Source organism: Callospermophilus lateralis, chromosome 12, assembly GCF_048772815.1.
Source record: "Callospermophilus lateralis isolate mCalLat2 chromosome 12, mCalLat2.hap1, whole genome shotgun sequence".
NCBI lineage: Eukaryota > Metazoa > Chordata > Mammalia > Rodentia > Sciuridae > Callospermophilus > Callospermophilus lateralis.
The window spans coordinates 29435683-29453589 of record NC_135316.1 but is presented as its reverse complement, the minus strand read 5'-3'; the positions used below and the strand labels follow the sequence as shown (position 1 = coordinate 29453589).

The window sequence follows — 17907 nt, the reverse complement described above, 5'->3', positions numbered from 1 at the left end:
TTTTTTTTATTTCTTTAGTTGAACAATAAGTTCTCTCTCGGGCAAGTTCTGTATCTTTTTATTTTTTTCTTTCTTTCACAGTGTCTAGCCTAGCTGGGCACACAATAGATTATCAATAACTTCTTGCTGATGAACTGTCTGTTCAGCAGCTACTGATAAGGTAGCTGCTAATAAGCTGGATATTCCTGGGAGGCCCTCATAGCTCCTGAACTGCTATCCTTAGATTTTTGTGTAAAATTAGGCTAGATCACATGCTGTTTGGTGCTGTGTTGGGGTACCCAGGTCCCAAAGATGTTTCCTGGCATTGAAGACATACCAAGAGTGACAGGGCTATTCCTGGCAAGGTGGACATTGGTTGTGACAGTGGGAATCATGAAGCCCGTCAGGGGCTACCCAGGCATCATGGAACCTGGGCCTATTATCTGACCTGACTGGGGTGGATGAGTGGTAGCATCTGATGGAGGGCAGGGAGGTAGATGGCTGCTGATGAGGCATCATGCCAGGATGCCCTGCTGTTCCACAGGGGCCAGGCAAGGTCCTCTTGTACATCTGTTGAGGGTTCTGGCCATGCTGCTGCTGTTGTCATTTGCTGTCAGGCATATTTCAGCTGTTCCATGTGGAAGTTCTGGAATTCAGTAAGCAACTACTGCCTCTGTTGTTCTAGGGCTTTGTTCTCTCTCTGTTCATGATGGTGTCCAGCTCCTCAAAACATCTAAGTTTGATTTTTGTTTGTTTATTTGTGTCTTGGCCAGGAGAGCTACCAGGGACTTGATCTTTGTCTCTTCCATAGCAGCCAGGCGCTTGACTTTGATGGTAGCCAAGGTGAGAGTAGCTGCTGCCACCGTGACAACATTTCCTTCAGAAATCTCATATTCCGCTTTCTTCTTCTTATATCACATTTTCTTTCTTTAGATTTGTCAGTGAGTTCCTTGTTCCTCTTCAGTCCTTTTCTTCTGATTTGATATCCTCACTAACTTAGCTATTCTGTTCCTTCTCACCGTTTTTTTTTATATTCTCCATCTAGTACTTCATCACCTTCTTCTGTTTTATTTTCCAATTTGAATAGCTCATTGTTCATAAGTTGCAAAAATAGTTCCCATGTCTATTCACCCAGCTTTCCCATTGATAGTATACTACCTAGCCATAGTGGGTTGTCAAATTCAGGCTGTTAACCTTGGTGCAATACCATTAACTCAGTAATCTGAATTACTTTTGCATAATCTACTTGTACATTTTTATTACTTCTGAAATTTACTACCCTTTTTTTCCCAGAAAAACACTACATCTCAAAACAGCTGAAACCAACTTATAAATTTAATCTATAACATAAATTCCCTTTTTTTCTATAGATGGTAATCAGATTTCAGGTATACCATGAAGATAGGAACAATACAAGTGGGGTCAGTAGAAACTTGCATATCACTGAGTCTGTATCCTGTTACTGTGTTAGAAAAATACAAATATTTTGAAATGTTACCCACAGAGAGCCCCAGAGGCTCTCTTTCTTCAGGGTCTCCTTGACTGATAGGTAAAAGCAGTATATGCTATGAAATCACCCATTTTAAACTTTTTGCATGTTAGATCATATCTACTTCAGTAGCACTGACTTTCTTACCTTTATCCTTAAACTGTTAACTCATTAGCTTTTAAGTATTTTGACCAAACCCATGGTAATAAATGCATTTTACATTGTGATCTATTGTACAAATATGTATAAGTACATTTAAGTATATATGTATATGCACGTGTGGATGAAAAGCTGAAACAGACTAAAAGTTACCTTTACTATATGCACAGTTTTTTTATTATTTTCTCTTCTGCTTGTTTATCTCTTTAATGCTAGTCCCAACTCCTGACCTGATTTTACAAACCCCTGGTAGATAATGACCCACAGTCCAAAAAAGTCCATTTTAACCTATCTTGCTCATGATTTAGCTTATTTCATCTTCTTTGCCAAGTCAATCATAAAACTTTTTTCATATAGAGATGTTTTAGAACAAAATTATTTAAAACAATAGAACTATAACTCCTGCTAGATCCCAGCACTTCCATTTCTTCTCATGTGTGTTATTTTATTGGACCGACAGATGAGTGTATATATATATGTATTAGATAGTTTGGAAATGATATGATGCAGTGCTGTGAGAATTCTGTTGTAGATAGGGAAGTGTTAAATTTTGCCTCATGAAGTCAGAAATGACATTTTATCTGGGCCTGGTCGCTTCTAATTCAGATTTTACCATAGATTGAATCACACTAGGGAGAAAGGAATGAGGACCAAGTGAGATGTGATAGGAGGTGTTAGAGAATATATCAGTCTAGGGTTGCTTGCTGATAGGGAGTTTGTTTTGATAGCAGGGACTTTGGGTAGGGTTGAAAATAAGACAGGGATCAAATAGTAGAGAGTCCATTATGTCTGGTGAAAAGCTTATGTACAAGCTTGGAGGGAATTGGGAGACCTTAGAGGTTTGAAGTTTGTAAGCAGAGTACTGGCATGAGCAGATAGAAATTATAGGGAAATAGATAAGGTTTAGGTATGGGGATGGCCTAAGGGAGACAGAGATAGAAGAAAGGAAGTTAAAAATCTATCCAAGTCCTAGATTAAAGCAAAAATTAAAATATAGTGAATATTACCATATACTTAAAAACGTCAATTTTTTTCTTTGTGAAAGTAGTCTACTAGATCATTTTGATGTTTTATTCTCTTAGCAACACATTTACAAAAATTACTTGAAAATATATTTTATCCAGTCTTTTAATTGTTTCATTCTGGAGGGTTGTTGGAAATAACCAAATCCATCATGCTATGAAAACAGAAGTTTCAAGCTGGGCCTCTGGCTCAGTGGTAGCACACTTGCCTAGCATGTGTGAACACTGGGTTCCATTCTTAGCACCACATATAAATAAATAAAGGTCTATCAACAACTGAAAAAAGCAAAAAACAGAAGTTTCTACTGTGCAATTTCCTGTGCTGCTTATTATGCTTTGCTTTATGTTCTATTTTGGGAGATTTCGTTAATTTTATCCCCTTACTCTCCCACTATTTTTCATTTGGTTTTGGGACTTCTTCCTGTTCTTTTCTTTCTTTTCTAGTGCATCCTTATCTTCTTTAATGAATGTAACTTTTTTGGTCACAGAAAACATATATGCACATAGATCCTGCCCTAAAGGTCATGTAATCTAGGCAAGAGATGAGCAAAATCTAAATCTGGACACTGAGGGTAGGAATGTAAGTCAGGGTAAAACTACAGGAATATTTTGAAATAAAATTGTCAGGACTTGAGAATTGATTAACATTAATTGAAGGAAAAAATCAAGAGTTGTTGCTGATCTCCAGCCTATGAAGAACACCTTTGAAAAGCCCCCAGTTCAATGATGAAAGACTGAAAATGTTCCCCTAAAATAATAAGACAACAATGTCTGCCTTTGCAACTTCAGTTCAATATTAAACTAGAGGTTTTAACAAGAGCTAATAGGCAATAAAAATAAATGTATTCATACTAAAAAGGAAGAAGTAAAATGGGGATCTGTTTGGTATGGTCCTATATATAGAAAATCCTGAAGAATACATACAGAAAAAAATATTAGCGTGAATAAAAAAGCTTAACATATAGATTTATAAGGACATACAAAGCTATTAGTTCATTTTAGCCTTAAGCCATTTCTCATTGCTGATCTTTTCAAAGATCAAACCTTGAACCTTCAAATTTAGGCAATATAAAAAAATCCAAACATACTTATATAACTCACATATAATATATAAAATGCTATAGCATTGTAACCTAATGCTAGTTGATACTATTTTGCTTTTTGTTATTTAACTGATTTTGGGTTTTTTTTAGACAAAAACAACAGCAGAGTGCATTACAACTATTATTACACATATAGAGCACACTTTTTCATATCTTTGTATGTAAAGTGAGTTTACGCCAATTCATGTCTTCATACATACACTTTGTTGTTTTTTTGCATTACAATTCTTATTACACACATAGACCACAATTTTTCATATCTCTGTATATAAAGTAGGTTGACACACAATTCGTGTCTTCATAAATGTACTTTGAATAATGATGTCCATCACATTCCACCATGCTTGCTAATTCTACCTGCCTCCTCCCTTCCCCTCCCACCCCTCTTCCCTATCTATAATTCATCTATTCCTCCCATGCTCCCCCTCCCTACTCCACTATGAGTCAGCCTCCTTATACAGAGAAAATATTCGGCATTTGTTTTTCGTGGGATTAGCTAACTTCACTTAGCATTATCTTCTCCAACACCGTCCATTTACCTGCAAATGCCATGATTTTATTCTCTTTTATTGCTGAGTAAAATTCCAAAGGACCTGAACAGACACTTCTCAGATGAGGATATGCAATCAAACAACAAATATATGGAAAAAAAAATGCTCATCATCTGTAGCAATCAGAGAAATGCAAATCAAAACTACTCTAAGATATCATCTCACTCCAGTCAGAATGGCAGCCATTATGAAGACAAACAGTAGTAATAGTTGGTGAGGATATGGGGAAAAAGGGACACTCATACATTGCTGGTGGGACTGCAAATTGGTGCAGCCAATATGGAAAGCAGTATGGAGATTCCTTAGAAATCTGGGAATGGAACCACCATTTGACCCAGCTATCCCTCTCTTTGAACTATACCCAAAGGACTTAAAAACAGCATACTACATGGACACAGCCACATCCATGTTTATAGCAGCACAATTCACAGTAGCTAAACTGTGGAGCCAACCTAGATATACCCTTCAGTGGATGAATGGATAAAAAAAAAAGTTGATACTATTTTGATATGAGCAGGTTTAATAAATTTCAGGGCTGCTTTATTTATGTGTATACTAATTTTAACTAAGGGTGTTGATTATTTTTACCTAATCCTTTTTGTAAAAAAAAATTCATTAATATGTGCTATTTGGCATTATCCAAATTCTCAATGTTTCAGCTACAACTCTGTTTGTTTGTTTCCTCTTTCTTCCTCCTTCTCCTCCTCCTTTTCCTTTTTCTTTTTCCTTTTTTAGTTTCTTGGGGGTTTTTTTGTAAAAAAATTGCTAAAAGCTATTTCATCAGGAAGTTTGGAAACTCTTCAGATGAGATAATCAGAGGGTATTGATGTTGGTAGAAAGCAAACAACCCTAACAATTTCCATGGATCAGTCATGTATTTTATTCCTGTCAGTTATGTTGAACAAAATGCAGGTAGCAACATGCCCTGCAGATGACAAACTGTCACATGCCCTGGGCTATACTTGAGAACATGCAGTTAATAAACTTCTGGAATGCCTTCATAGCATTCCTGAGGGGTGGAGGAGGTGGCTGTGAAGTATTCCTGGGGGTGAAAGTGTTTTTTACCATCTTTATTAACTCACTTTCATCCAGCAAGAGAAAAATCCTTGGTAAGACATATTTCCTAATTGCACATGTCCAGTTGTATACATCTTAAGTAATATAAAGGAGTGAGATTCATTTGTCCATATGACCTGGAGGGATCTTTCAACAGGAGAATTAGAAAATAAGTTTGGAAAGCAGTGGTTGTTCCAACCAAGGAAGTTGAGTGAATATCATTTAAAGTTTAATAGGCAAGAGCTAGTGAGATGAAGATGTAGATATGTAGACACCAGACTTCATAGATTTCAGATGAAATCATATAACTAATCAGGAAGAATCTAGGATGAGTCTTAATTCCATGAGAAGCATTTTAATTTTGATTTGTCACTTCAGAAATTCAGGGGTGTGTGACCGTAACTTGTATATTACCTATTCATTGACAGCTTTTTAATTTTAGTGATTATCGAAACTAATTATGAGAAAGATTTGGACTTATAAATGTATATTTTATATAAATTGCAGTAAATTCTTGTGTCTAATTCTTAAACTTATTTTATCATCCTCTGTGTGCATATTTGTTGAAGACACTGTGCTAGTAACAAGATACAAAGAGGTACGTAGGGTCCTCTCTGCTCACCAAAGGATTAAGTTGGTAGCTGGCAAATAAAGCCATCCCAGAGGGCCAGCAGTGCAAGCTTGATGACTCCTTTCTCTTATTTAACCCACATAACTGTTCTATGAGGTGGGTGTGACACAGTTACGTTTGAAAGATTAGGGAGAGCAAGATTATGGATCTGGTGATGGTTACGCAGCCACATTGAAACAGTCAGTGATTCTTTATGTCAAGTCTTCCTCAGGAGTCTATGTGGCTGTGAGTACAGGGTCCTTAGTATCCACTTAAGATCCACTACCCAGCATGTCATGAGCATTCAATGAATTTTGGAAAGAGGGATGGATGATTTTTGAGTCTGTTTATCCATTTTGAGTTATGCTTCTAGGTAAAGAGGAAAGAACTATGTGTCTATATGACAGTGAAGCCCTGATATTAACAAACACATACTTGAGGCTCTAGGAATACAGGAGAAATTAGAACAGCCTTAGGTTTTCTCTACAAAAATTTTAAAGGCACAAGAAAAGCTCTTTTGTAATAGGGATGGCATTTTGAAAATATTAAACTAGTGCATCTGTCCCATATATCCTCCCTAAACCAGTCTCATGTGCTGGCTGATTAGGTTAATGGGGAGCCCAGCAGGGTATCTCCATGATAGAGAAGTGGCTTTGAAAGTCAGGACTTCAGTGCCATAGTGGGGAGGTACACCAACCCTGAAGGGACCCAAGGAGGCCCATATGACCATCCTTGAGAGCCCAGTCACGCCCACAAAGAGGCCAAATCACTCCCACAAAGAGGACCAGCACAAGTAGAGATCCAAGGCACAAGTGGGCCCCTACTGCCACAAACAGAGGCCTAACTGCCTGTGGGCAGGAAACAGTACTAGTAGGCAGTAAGCAGTGTCTTTTTTTTTTTTTTTAATTATCAGAAAAGTTTTTATTGATTAAAGTATTATTTGAATAGATACTGAAGAAAGTGAGAAAAAGAGACATATGGTTACTTGTAGGGGAAGAGTTTCTGGGGCAGAGAGAAAAGCAAGGACAAGGACCTATGGGATTCAGAGCTTGCTCCCTGTCTATTGTGTTTTGGACCAGCAAGTCACCAGTGTGGCTGCAGGAGAGTGATGGAGGCAGAGACAGGAGATGAAGTCTAACCTAAGAGGATCAAAGGAAGAAATTCTAGGGTTCTCCTTGCCAATATCATGCAAGAAGTTGATAGGCTCTTTTGATACCAAATCATTCTGTTTGTCCTTGTCCTTTTTATATTCTAAGTTGCTCTTACAGGGCAGGGATACAGTCTGTCTGGTATCCCAAGGTGAGTGGAGAACTTAGTTCTCAAGCTTACTGCCAGCCCTGATGGGTGCAGTCGAGTGGAGAGAGACTCTGCCCACATTGGGACCACATCTCTGCACACCTGCTTCCCTTGCATACCTACTTGCATGCTCTCTAGAGGTGATGCACCTTCCTTCGGACTTTCTTTCCTTTGAGAAGTTGCTCCCTGCTGCATCACTGTTTTTATATTCCTCTGTACAAAGGGGCAGAAAATCCCGTTGTCTACAAAGGACGATCACATCCTTTTTTAGTTTTCCTTTCATAGTTTTTTTTTTTTTTTTTTCTGATCCTATATACATACCTACTTCCTTTGCTGGGTGGTTTGTAATCATATGAAGACAAAAGCAGTACCCTCTTCTTTTGGTTCCTGTACTACACCTGTCTTATATGACTAACTACCAAAGACTGCCCTGATGTAGCTATTCCTGCCAAGGTCTCTGTTGTTTTCCGGTGGCTTCCTGACCATGGAAGCTGGAATCCTCTGTATTATTGGACCATGACTTCTCTAGAATGAAGGGGCAATCTACCTTTTTCTCTTAAGATGTTACAGTCAACAGAAAAAGCCATGTTGAGAATTTTTACTAGGAAGGAATGAAGCCAACATTCCTTAATTCCAACTGTGCTTGTTGCTTGTTTTTAATTTATTATCTCATTTAATTAGATCAGTATACTTTTTCATATTTCACCTAATAAATGTATTATCGTCCTTGCTCTTCTAATATGTTAGTTTTTAATAGGTGTGTAAGACTAGATTTCCAGGGATTTTATTTTACAAAAATTTTTAATTTCATATATAAATAAAATTGACAGTTGAAGTTGACATACTAAAAAGACTCCTATTTAATATGTTGTGCATCATTAGCACTATACCACCTACCACCCCGTTGTGCTAGGGCCATGGGACAGGCAAGGAAGGCCCATAAAGATGAGATACAAGCTACAGGGTTTATTGAAAAATGTTTACCGGGAGGCCTGGTGGTGAAAAACTGCACAGATATACCTCTGCTACATGCAGTTCCTCCAGTACCTAGCTAGAAAGTCACGACTCTTTCTCCTCACAATGCTTTGTCCAGAGGCTGCGGGGAACTCTGGTGCTCTTGTCTGCAGCAGTTACTGCAGGCAGGCAGTATTTTATAGGTTAAGTTGCAAAAGCAATGACATCATCAGTATTCGCCTGCTCTGCTCCTTGTATGGACCAACATCCCAAGGAGAACTGTCTGGTATACATGCAGAAAGCAGCTTTTTACAGAGAACACCAGCTTGCCCTAATACCCAGAATACATGAGAGAAAGGCAGTGTCCTTAAATATATCTGGAGATTCTAGCCCAGATTTGCTCCTATTGTTCCCTTAACTTGGCTAGGTTCTTGGGGACAGAAAGGGGACATTCAAGGGCATGCTGTTTTATTGTCCCTTTTTTCTTCAAGGAGGATATAAGCAGTGTGCCTGTCCTGTTGCTATTAATTGCCTAAAGAGAATTGGATTGTTAGGAAGGATTTTTTTTTATATAACACTGGGCCTAGTCTCTTTAAAGTAGGTTATAATACTGTCATTAGTATAGAAAATATTTTCTTAGTTGTCATTAGGATGTTTTGGGATTCTCATGAAATGATATTTTTATAAATTATTCAGATTTTATATGCCGATGTTGACAAGGATGTGTGTCTGATACATATTTTTACATATTGGAGTGCAGGGTTAACATTTTAGTCTATAATTCTATTATTGCTTGTGTAAGAACTTCATTTTCAGCTGTAAAAATAGCTCTGTGATGTGTTTTGATATGTGCTTTAGCAGATATGGTAGAAATGAAGTGGAAAATTATAGGTGTCTGATGTAACAGGAATGTGGCTTGTTGGGGTGTCAGTAATTCGAAATCAGGGTGGTTGTACAGTTAGTTTCTTTCCTTCATCTCACAAGCCAAAGGTGAGTGGATAGGTCTGGTAAGCTGGCATCTTCCCAACACATGGCTTTTATTTTGTCCAAAGTAGAGTTCTAATTTTTACGTTTTTCCAAGCTAACAGGAAAGGCCTTTAAGAAGTATAGGTACCCCTCCAGTATTTCTAGTTGGTTTTTTTTTCTCTTATGCTGTTTCTTAAAACAGTAAGGTTATGATATGAGTTTTCTGCTGCTGTGGAATAGTCACCATAAATATAGTGACATCCAACAGTGTACATCTCACATTCCTGGGGGTCAGGCATCTGTACTGCTTAGCACTTCCTGTGCTTAGGGCCTCAGAAGGCTGTGGCAATGATGTCAGTCAGGCTGTGGTTTCATCTGGGGCTTGACTACTTTACCAGGTTGTCGGTGGAACTCATTTCTTTGTGGCAGTGGGACTGACAGACTTCTTGCTATCTATAGATGGCCCACAGATCCTAGAGTAACCCCCTGTCCATGTCATAATGGCTTCTCTCAGCTTATAGAGACCCCTTCTTCAGGTCTTGCAGGCCTCCCGGGTTCCAGAGACTCCCTCCTAGTTCTAGAGGACCCCTAGGTGTCTGACAGTGGGATTTCCCAACATGGCTGTAACTTCCTTTCACTACTACAAGAGGCTTTCTAGGGTGAGTGGGCTAGAGACAGATATCATGTATGAACATCAGTCTGAAAGAATCACATAGTGTCCCCCCACCTGTCCAGCCAGCCAACCAGCAGAGTCTACTGAATTTCTGTTATGCTCTGACAGGTACAGTGCTGAGTCTACACTCCGACAGATCATGTGGTTCATGATCTAAAGAAAATTTCAGTATAGAATGACACACACTAAGGAAGCAATGGATACCATCCCTATTTGCATGCAGTTTGTATTGTCTCATAATAAGATTGTTTTAAAATATATTTTAGGTAAATGCATTTATACACATATCACTGGAAATGAAGAAATGATGCTCCATTTAATAGTACAATTAAGAGAAATGGTTGGTTTCATCACTCACTGTTTAATGTGTGGTGAGCAAGTTCTAGTTCCTATTCCAGGTTTGAAAGGGAAAATAGTAAAGAGCTACATTGCTGCCTTTCCATTCCTAGAAAATCATAAAGTCAGAGAAGAGAAACAGGAAAATAAAAACTCTCAAAGGGTCTCACATTCTTTGAAGAGTTCTAAGGCAAATAACATTACCCACGGGGCTCTTGACATGCTGCTCCACCAGCTCTATGTTCTGTCTTTCAGATGGGTTCACTGAGATTATCTAACCCAAGACAAGTTTAGATAACCATGCCTTGGGATAATGTTAGGATTTGAATGTCTGCATTTCTAGCAAGAATACAAGGAAAATTATGAAGACGTTTGCATCATTTGTTTTTGAAACCAGACCTGTCTGTCAAACATTGAGGGAAGGGTGGACACTTGTCCGCTTGACAATTCCCCCCTAAAAAGAAGAAAATTTTGATTTACAAGGAAGAAAATGAGCTAATTCCAGTGCTTAACCTGAAATGCTGTCTTACATTTTTTCAGATGAAAGAGTAAAATAGAAACAAGGATGTAATGTTAAGTTAAATTAGAAGGAATTCAGCAATTGTGTTCAAATAGCAGTGGAATTGTAGGTCTAGTTGTCCATAAAGTTACAAACCTCTGATGAAAGGTGTCAAGTAGGTATAATTGATTTAGCAGGTTATGAGGTCTGGGAAGGGTGTAGCACCAAACTCAAGCCTGTAATTAAAGAGCAAGACACAGCCAGAATACCTATGTCCAGGTAGGGATGATACTCTAAGGCAGATGTGGCAGCTTAGGCAGTGGTGTGTCACAGAAATCCTGATGTCTCTTTCTACAGTTCTGAAAGGGCTTATTTTTACTACTCTGTTTATATGGAATTCAGTTATGAGTTGATGAAACTAAGAGACCTAGACTTTTTTTTTTTTTTTTTTTTAAAGCTCAAATCAGGATGCTGTTGAAGTAGGCCTGCTCTCAAGATGAAACAAAACTGTATTCAGGTCAAATCTAAACAAAGTTAAATTCAGCATATATTGCAAAGGTTGACAAACTAGATCTGGCAGATCACCATGAAGAAAACATTTCAAAGAGAAAGCTCCCTAACTGTGTGCTATGTATTTCACTCTGAGAGATGCTTGTATGATCCATAGCACCAGAGCCAATATAACTTCAGTCCACGTCCTATTACTAAAGATATCATCTCTTCCAAATTGCTTCATATGTGAAAGATCACCAATGGTCCACATTTTAAGCAACATTTAGCAGACTGAGTTTTCAGAATAACATCAAAAATATACAAGACCCCTTTTTAAATAAGACAGACTATACAGAACTGTGTGTGCATTATAAGTGAATTCCAAAGACCCAGCCCTTTAAATTAAAAATGTAGTCAGTCACAGTTTTCTATTCTGAAATTGAACCATAGATGGCCTGGGTGGTTTACTTTCTTCTAAATACTATGAAAATTATGAAGACGTTTGCATAGGGTGAAAAGTCTCTGTCTACCTCTCTGCTTCTTTGATTCAAGAGGCTCTCCTGACTGAAGACACTTGGGCCACATTTCTAGTACACAGCTTCTCCCATCAAGGGCACAGCCTCTCTTGAGCCTCTGGGAGCCAGTGTGCCTGGTGTGCCTGGGGTGAGGAGTGTCTTGTGAAAGATAGAGTTAAGGCCTTGTTACTGTGACTGAGAGGGAGATGACAGCCAGCTGTGCAAGTGTATCTGCATAGCATGGGTGGCAGCCATCAGGAGTCAGAGCCCCTGTGCCACCAGTGCTAGATACTGCCTTCACAGATGGTGCACTCACAGGCAGGAACTGGACATGGTTCTTTCCTTCAGCACAGGACTCCCAGGTTCCCCACCTTGTTTTCAATCATCTTTTTGCAGAAAAGGGAGAGTAGACATTGAGGGTTATTGTCGGCCTAAATTGTTTGGAGTGCTCCTGCATACCTCCCTAACCTGCCCAGTCCAGGCAGATTAATTATCTTAAAGAACTGCACACATTTAGAGAGTAACTGCCACATGGCATTATCTTTAAACTCACTGCGTGTTGAGTAGGGGGTTCAGAGAATGTCCTAAGATTAGTCGCACTTCTGTGATGAAAGAACCATCTTTTCAGAAATATTTGTTTCTTAACATATTAACTAGAATTTGCTTATCTAGTTCATAGAGTTGGAGTAAGGATTATATTTATATCTTATTTCCTAGAGAATTAGAGAATGATTGTCACCCAAAAGAAAATCCCATTTTTTTAAAAGTTTAAATGTCAGACAAAGTATACCATAGAAGTATATGATTGCATGCTTCTCTAGTTTCAAGAGTTATAGTGTGGATCATACTTTATTTATGTTTTTAGGGAGTTATGAGATTGATTATGGAATAGTTATTGATCTTAAGAGCTCTGGTTCTTTTACAAAAAAATTTTTAATGTCAGGTAAAGGTTATTTTAGAAGAAAGTAGAAGACCATGTATTAAATTCATTTCAGAAAAGTAAAAAATTTAAAGTCCAAGTGTTGAGAATAGAGTTCATAATCCAGCTTCTGCTGAGACAGTTTTACAAAGAGAAAAACGCTGTCCTGCTCTTATGCATCTGTACCTGTGTGGCCCTCCTCTTCCTGGCCAGAGTGTGGGGGTTTTCAATTTTTCAGTACAGAGAAAGAGCAATATTATGGAAGTTTCCACTGGAACAGTATTCTCCCATGAAAATCCACATGGCCTTTCTTATAATAGCTACATCCTTGTTCTCAGAAAGAATGGATACTTTCTCTCAAAATTCTCTGTGATACCCACAACCAGGTATTCCTTGCTGTCCAAAGAACTGTGAAAGTCCAGCCCTGCTACATGATCAATCCTCTTGCCATCCTCCTGGGTTTTCCTCTCTACATTTCTATTGCAGAAGTGAATCCCAGAGTGACAAACTTGAACATGTGATTAGGTGGCAGTTTCTTCCTTGTCATGATTAGAAAATAAGCTGAACAGGCTTAGGGAAGGCAGGGAGCTCTGAGAATTTCTTCACCTTTTCATCAAGATGCTGCAGAAGTCAGGGGTTACCTTTGGTTCATAGTGTTAGTCTTTTATTTATGGAAAAAAAAACAACCTCAGATTTCAGCTTCTCTGCCTTCATATAAACAATTTTTCAATTCTATCCCATTTTTCTTATGTTCTTGCCTTTTTGACTCGTCATCAAATAATAGTAATGCAGCCACATCAATGTTTATAGCAGCTCAATTCACAGTAGCTAAACTATGCAACCAGCATAGATGCCCTTCAGTAGATGAATGTATAAATAAACTGTGGTATATATACACAATGGAATATTACTCAACATTAAAAGAGAATAAAATTATGGCATTTACCAATAAATGAATGAAGTTGAAGAATATCATGCTAAGCGAATTAAGCCAATCCCAAAAAACCAAAAGTCGGATGTTCTCTGTATGTGCTGATCCATAATGGGGGGAGGTCCATGGGGAAAATGGGAGAACTGTGACTGGGCAAAGGGGAGGTAGGAGACATCTTGTACAGCCAGAGAAATGTTGTTCTGCAATTGTGTAAAATAAATCAAAATGCAATAAGCTGTCATATATACCTAATTAGAAGTAATAAATGGATAAAATTTTTTAAATTATGATAAAATATGGATATGTTTAGCTTTAGAAAAACTAGTTCATATGAAGAACAGTTCTTGCAGCAAATGGTCATTGCAAAGTAAAACTTATCAAAATAAGTAAACTCATGAGTTTTTTTTCTAAATTGTCAAATGAAATAAAATGTATTAAAATTAGTTTAAGTAAGTAAACTCAATTAAGAAAGTTAAACATATTTGGAGGTATACACACACACACACACACACACAAGGAAATCTGTTTGAAGATTATATTCACATCATTTAAGAATTTCTTTGTGTATGTATTAGTCAGCCGGAGCTGCCATAATAAATACCCTACACTGGGAAGCTTAAACAAATGAAATTTCTTCTGCGTTTGTTTCTGTGGGTTTGTTTCTCCTAAGGCCTCTCTCTTGTATTGCATATGACTGCCTTCTCTATATCCTTGCTGGGCCTTTCCTTTCTGCACATGCTGTAGTATCTTTGTCCAAATATCTTCTTTTTCTGAGGGTACCAGCCTTCTTTTAATCACCTCTTTAAAGTCCCTATCTCCAGATACACTTACATTCTGATGTTAGGGCTTCACATATAAATTTTAGGGAGACACAATTGAGCTCATAATAGTGTATAAAATGTGAAAATATTAATATTGTGAATGACATAGCTCTGTAGGAGAAACTTAAAACATGCACAGGTTTCTATGTTTCCATTGTGCTCTCATATATAATATTCCTAAAATTCAAAGACTGAATTATTTCTCTTGCTGTCTTTCTGGTTTTGCAGGCCTGGCAGCTGAGATTCAGCCACCTTGTGGGCTATGGTGCCAAATATTACTCTTACCTGATGTCCAGAGCTGTAGCGTCCATGGTTTGGAAGGAATGTTTTCTACAGGATCCTTTTAACAGGTAATAAGGGCTGTGTAAGTTTATAAAACATTGCCTCCTTCAACCATAGTAATCCCTATCACACTATATCCAACATCAATCACTTGGAACCCAGGTGACCCTGGCAGGAAGTGGGAACTCTGTGAGACAGACTCATCTTGGGGCCCTGCCCTCCAGTGAGCCTCTTCCTGTGGCAATGGTGGCCTTGAACTTCCACCTTACTCCACAGCTCTGTGTTCTGTAGAATTGCCTGGTACCCTCCACATGCCTCCACTGACCCCGTGTAACTCTTCGGCTTCTGCACAAGACGACCCATTGCTGCTTTCCCATTCTGCTCCCTTGTATTTTCTCCATTTTTCCAGCCACTCCTGCTGTCAGTGCCTTCTGCTTTCAGAGCTTCCTGTCACTTTTGACAGGCTTCTTGACTTTGGCACACGCATCCAAAGTTTTACCCATGAGGATATAGTTTTTTCCTCTACTGCCCAACAAAGTTTTTTTAACTCTTCCCTACTTGGGAGCAGCACCATAAGCAGCATTGTTTGTTGACAGTAACATGGTTTTTTTTTCTGGATATTACCCCTCTGTCTTCTTTTGGAACATTTTCCTTCCCTGGGGAGACAGTCTCCATGGAAGGCAGGAGCAGTCTCAAGAAGGGGCTGCTTCACTGACAGACCCTGATGCAGCGCCCTTCCTGGTGGCCATCAAGATAGCATGGGTGGCAGTTGAATTTCCGCATGCATTTCTTTCTGCCTTGACATCAAAGGGCCCCCACCTTGCCTCAGGTGTACATCATCAGATTAATCTGTGGTTTAGACAATAGAGTCTGGTGCATTCCAAAATAGAAGGTTGACTAAGGTATTTGGTCCACTCCCAGAAGCATAATTCATCAGATCATCCCAAGAAGCCAGGCACAGTAGCGCATGCCCATAATCCTAGCAGCTCTGGAGGCTGAGTAGGAGGATCTTGAGTTCAAAGCCAGCCTCAATAAAAGTGAGGCACTAAGCAACTCACTGAGACCCCATCTCTAAATAAAATACAATAAAAGGCTTGGGGATGTGGCTCAGTGGTTGAGTGCCCCTGAGTTCAATCCCCAGTACCCACTCACTGTCTCTACCCCTTCCCCCCGCAAAAAAAAAAAAAAAAAAAAAAAAAGAAAAAGACAGATCAGCCCACAAATCTAGTTACCTTTAACAATTGAGTAAGGAAACAGGGCAGGTCAATTTCAGTTATGAACAGATCATGCCCACCACCACCTCCCCCAGAACAGAGGCAGGAGAGGGGAATAGGAGTGTAGAAACCTGGGAGAGGCAGTCCTATTTTCCCATTCACTTAGGAAATACTGGTAGTACTTGCATTGGGAGGAGAGATACAGGGGATTTTCTGGTGCTCCTGGATTTGACCTCCCCTGAAACTCTCACAGGACTCCCTCCAACAATAAAAACCAATAGAAAGTGAAGTTTGGGTCTCATAATGCCTTAGAAGGTGCTTCCTTTGAAAGTAAACCAGTAATCATGATCTGATGTCATATCTCCTCACAACCCAAATAAACATGTCTTCAAATACTTTCTGGCAGTTCTGGTGGGTGACTATTATCTTTACCACTTTAACATGGTTTAAAATACACATCCTGTTAGAGTTTTAGCGTGCCCTGGAGTTGACATATGACATTCACAGCAGTTTGGCTTCAACAGCTACGTTTTATAGTAAACTGAGGTTCAGTGGAGAGAGGTTCAGAGTGATTTGTTCAGGGCTTCATTGTTGACAATGGTCAATGGTCATTTTGGTCTTCTTCCAGTTCCTTGCTCCTGTCTGTCTCTTTCACACCTCTCAGCTTTCAGTTTGACACAGATTTGGCTTTTCTCAGCAGTTAATAGTCACATTCAATTCTAAAATCTTTTGAACTTAAATCTGATGTCATAGAATTTTTAAATGTTTTACAGCTTGGTACCCACATGTTATTTTGTCTTGCCCTTTGCAGACTGCAGACACTTGGTCTGCTTTTTGGATTTTATTATTTTCAAAGGATCTACAGCCAAACTTGACCCATAGTAAATCAGTTTCAGGGACTGCAACTCTTTACTGGAGATTTCTATAAAATGGGCAAAATATTATCTTGTTTGAAGGAACTATACTTTACTAGAAAACCACATACTATTAAAAACATATATTTCCAAATATTTGTATCTTAGTTATGTGTGCATTCTTGCCTAGACATGTAGTTGTCGTACTTTTATGAACACATAAAAATAAGCTAGTAAAAGTGCTCAGTAGACTAGAAAATTCCTAACCTCTGTCAAAGGGTCCTTTTGATCCCACTTGTGATCAATAATCAGGCAGAGAGCCTTTATCAGGTCCTGAAGAGTGGAAGCAAGCTTGGAGCAGGAAAAGGGGTGCTGCCTCCTGTGGCCTGGAGGGGACCCTAAGCCGCCCGACCAGGGGTCAGGCAAGGGTCTTGTCCCTCCATGAGAGGGCCACACCTCTGTGCAGGCTTCCTGCCTTGCCTTAGCATTCATTTCAGGGTGTGACTGTGGTGTTTGATGCAAACATGCTTTTGATGCTGTAATGCTCTCAAAAGGTCCAATTAGAGACCATGTATATAGGTTCACTAAGTTACCTGGGTATAAAGATGTTCCAGAGCCAGTGGAATGAAAATAATCTCAAAATTTACCTAAGTCATCTCATCACAATGTATAGTCAATTGTGTTAAAAGAATAACATTTTTCATAAAACATAAAGGAATAGCATTAGTTTGTTTCTAAGTGTCATTAATGTGGGGAATTTCAATCTATAAAAAGGTCTCAGCTGTAATCCCAGTGACTTGGGAGGCCAAGGCAGGAGGACCACACGTTCAAGGCTGGCCTCAGCAACTTAGCAAGATCCTGTCACAGAAAAAAAAAAAAAAAAAAGTGAAATAGGACTTGGGACATAACTCAGTGATATAGTGCCCCTGGATCCAATCACTAATACTGAAATAAAAGAAGGAAGGAAGGAAGAAAGAAAAGTCTCCAAGGGGCAGTGGGTGTTACTCCTTAGTACAACATTTGCCTAGCATGCATGAGGCCCTGGGTTTGATACCCTAGCACAGCAAAAAAAAAAAAATAAAAATAAAAAAATAAAAAATAAAAAAAATAAAAAGTTTTACAAACCTGCCTTTCTGTGTATAGACAGTGTTCTCTGTGGAAGTCAGTGTCACATAGGTACAGCTCA

At 38.8% G+C, this 17907-nt stretch overlaps 1 protein-coding gene across 1 annotated transcript in view; it reads left to right on the top strand.

Moving 5' to 3' along the window:
* The window catches only part of Mipep (mitochondrial intermediate peptidase), a 144998-nt gene that overhangs the window by 103577 nt on the left and 23514 nt on the right, over nucleotides 1-17907 (top strand). Inside the window, exon 17 of the mRNA XM_076871930.2 lies at nucleotides 14600-14721. Coding sequence (XP_076728045.2) covers nucleotides 14600-14721 — 122 coding nt within the window. The remainder of the gene's footprint in view (nucleotides 1-14599; nucleotides 14722-17907) is intronic.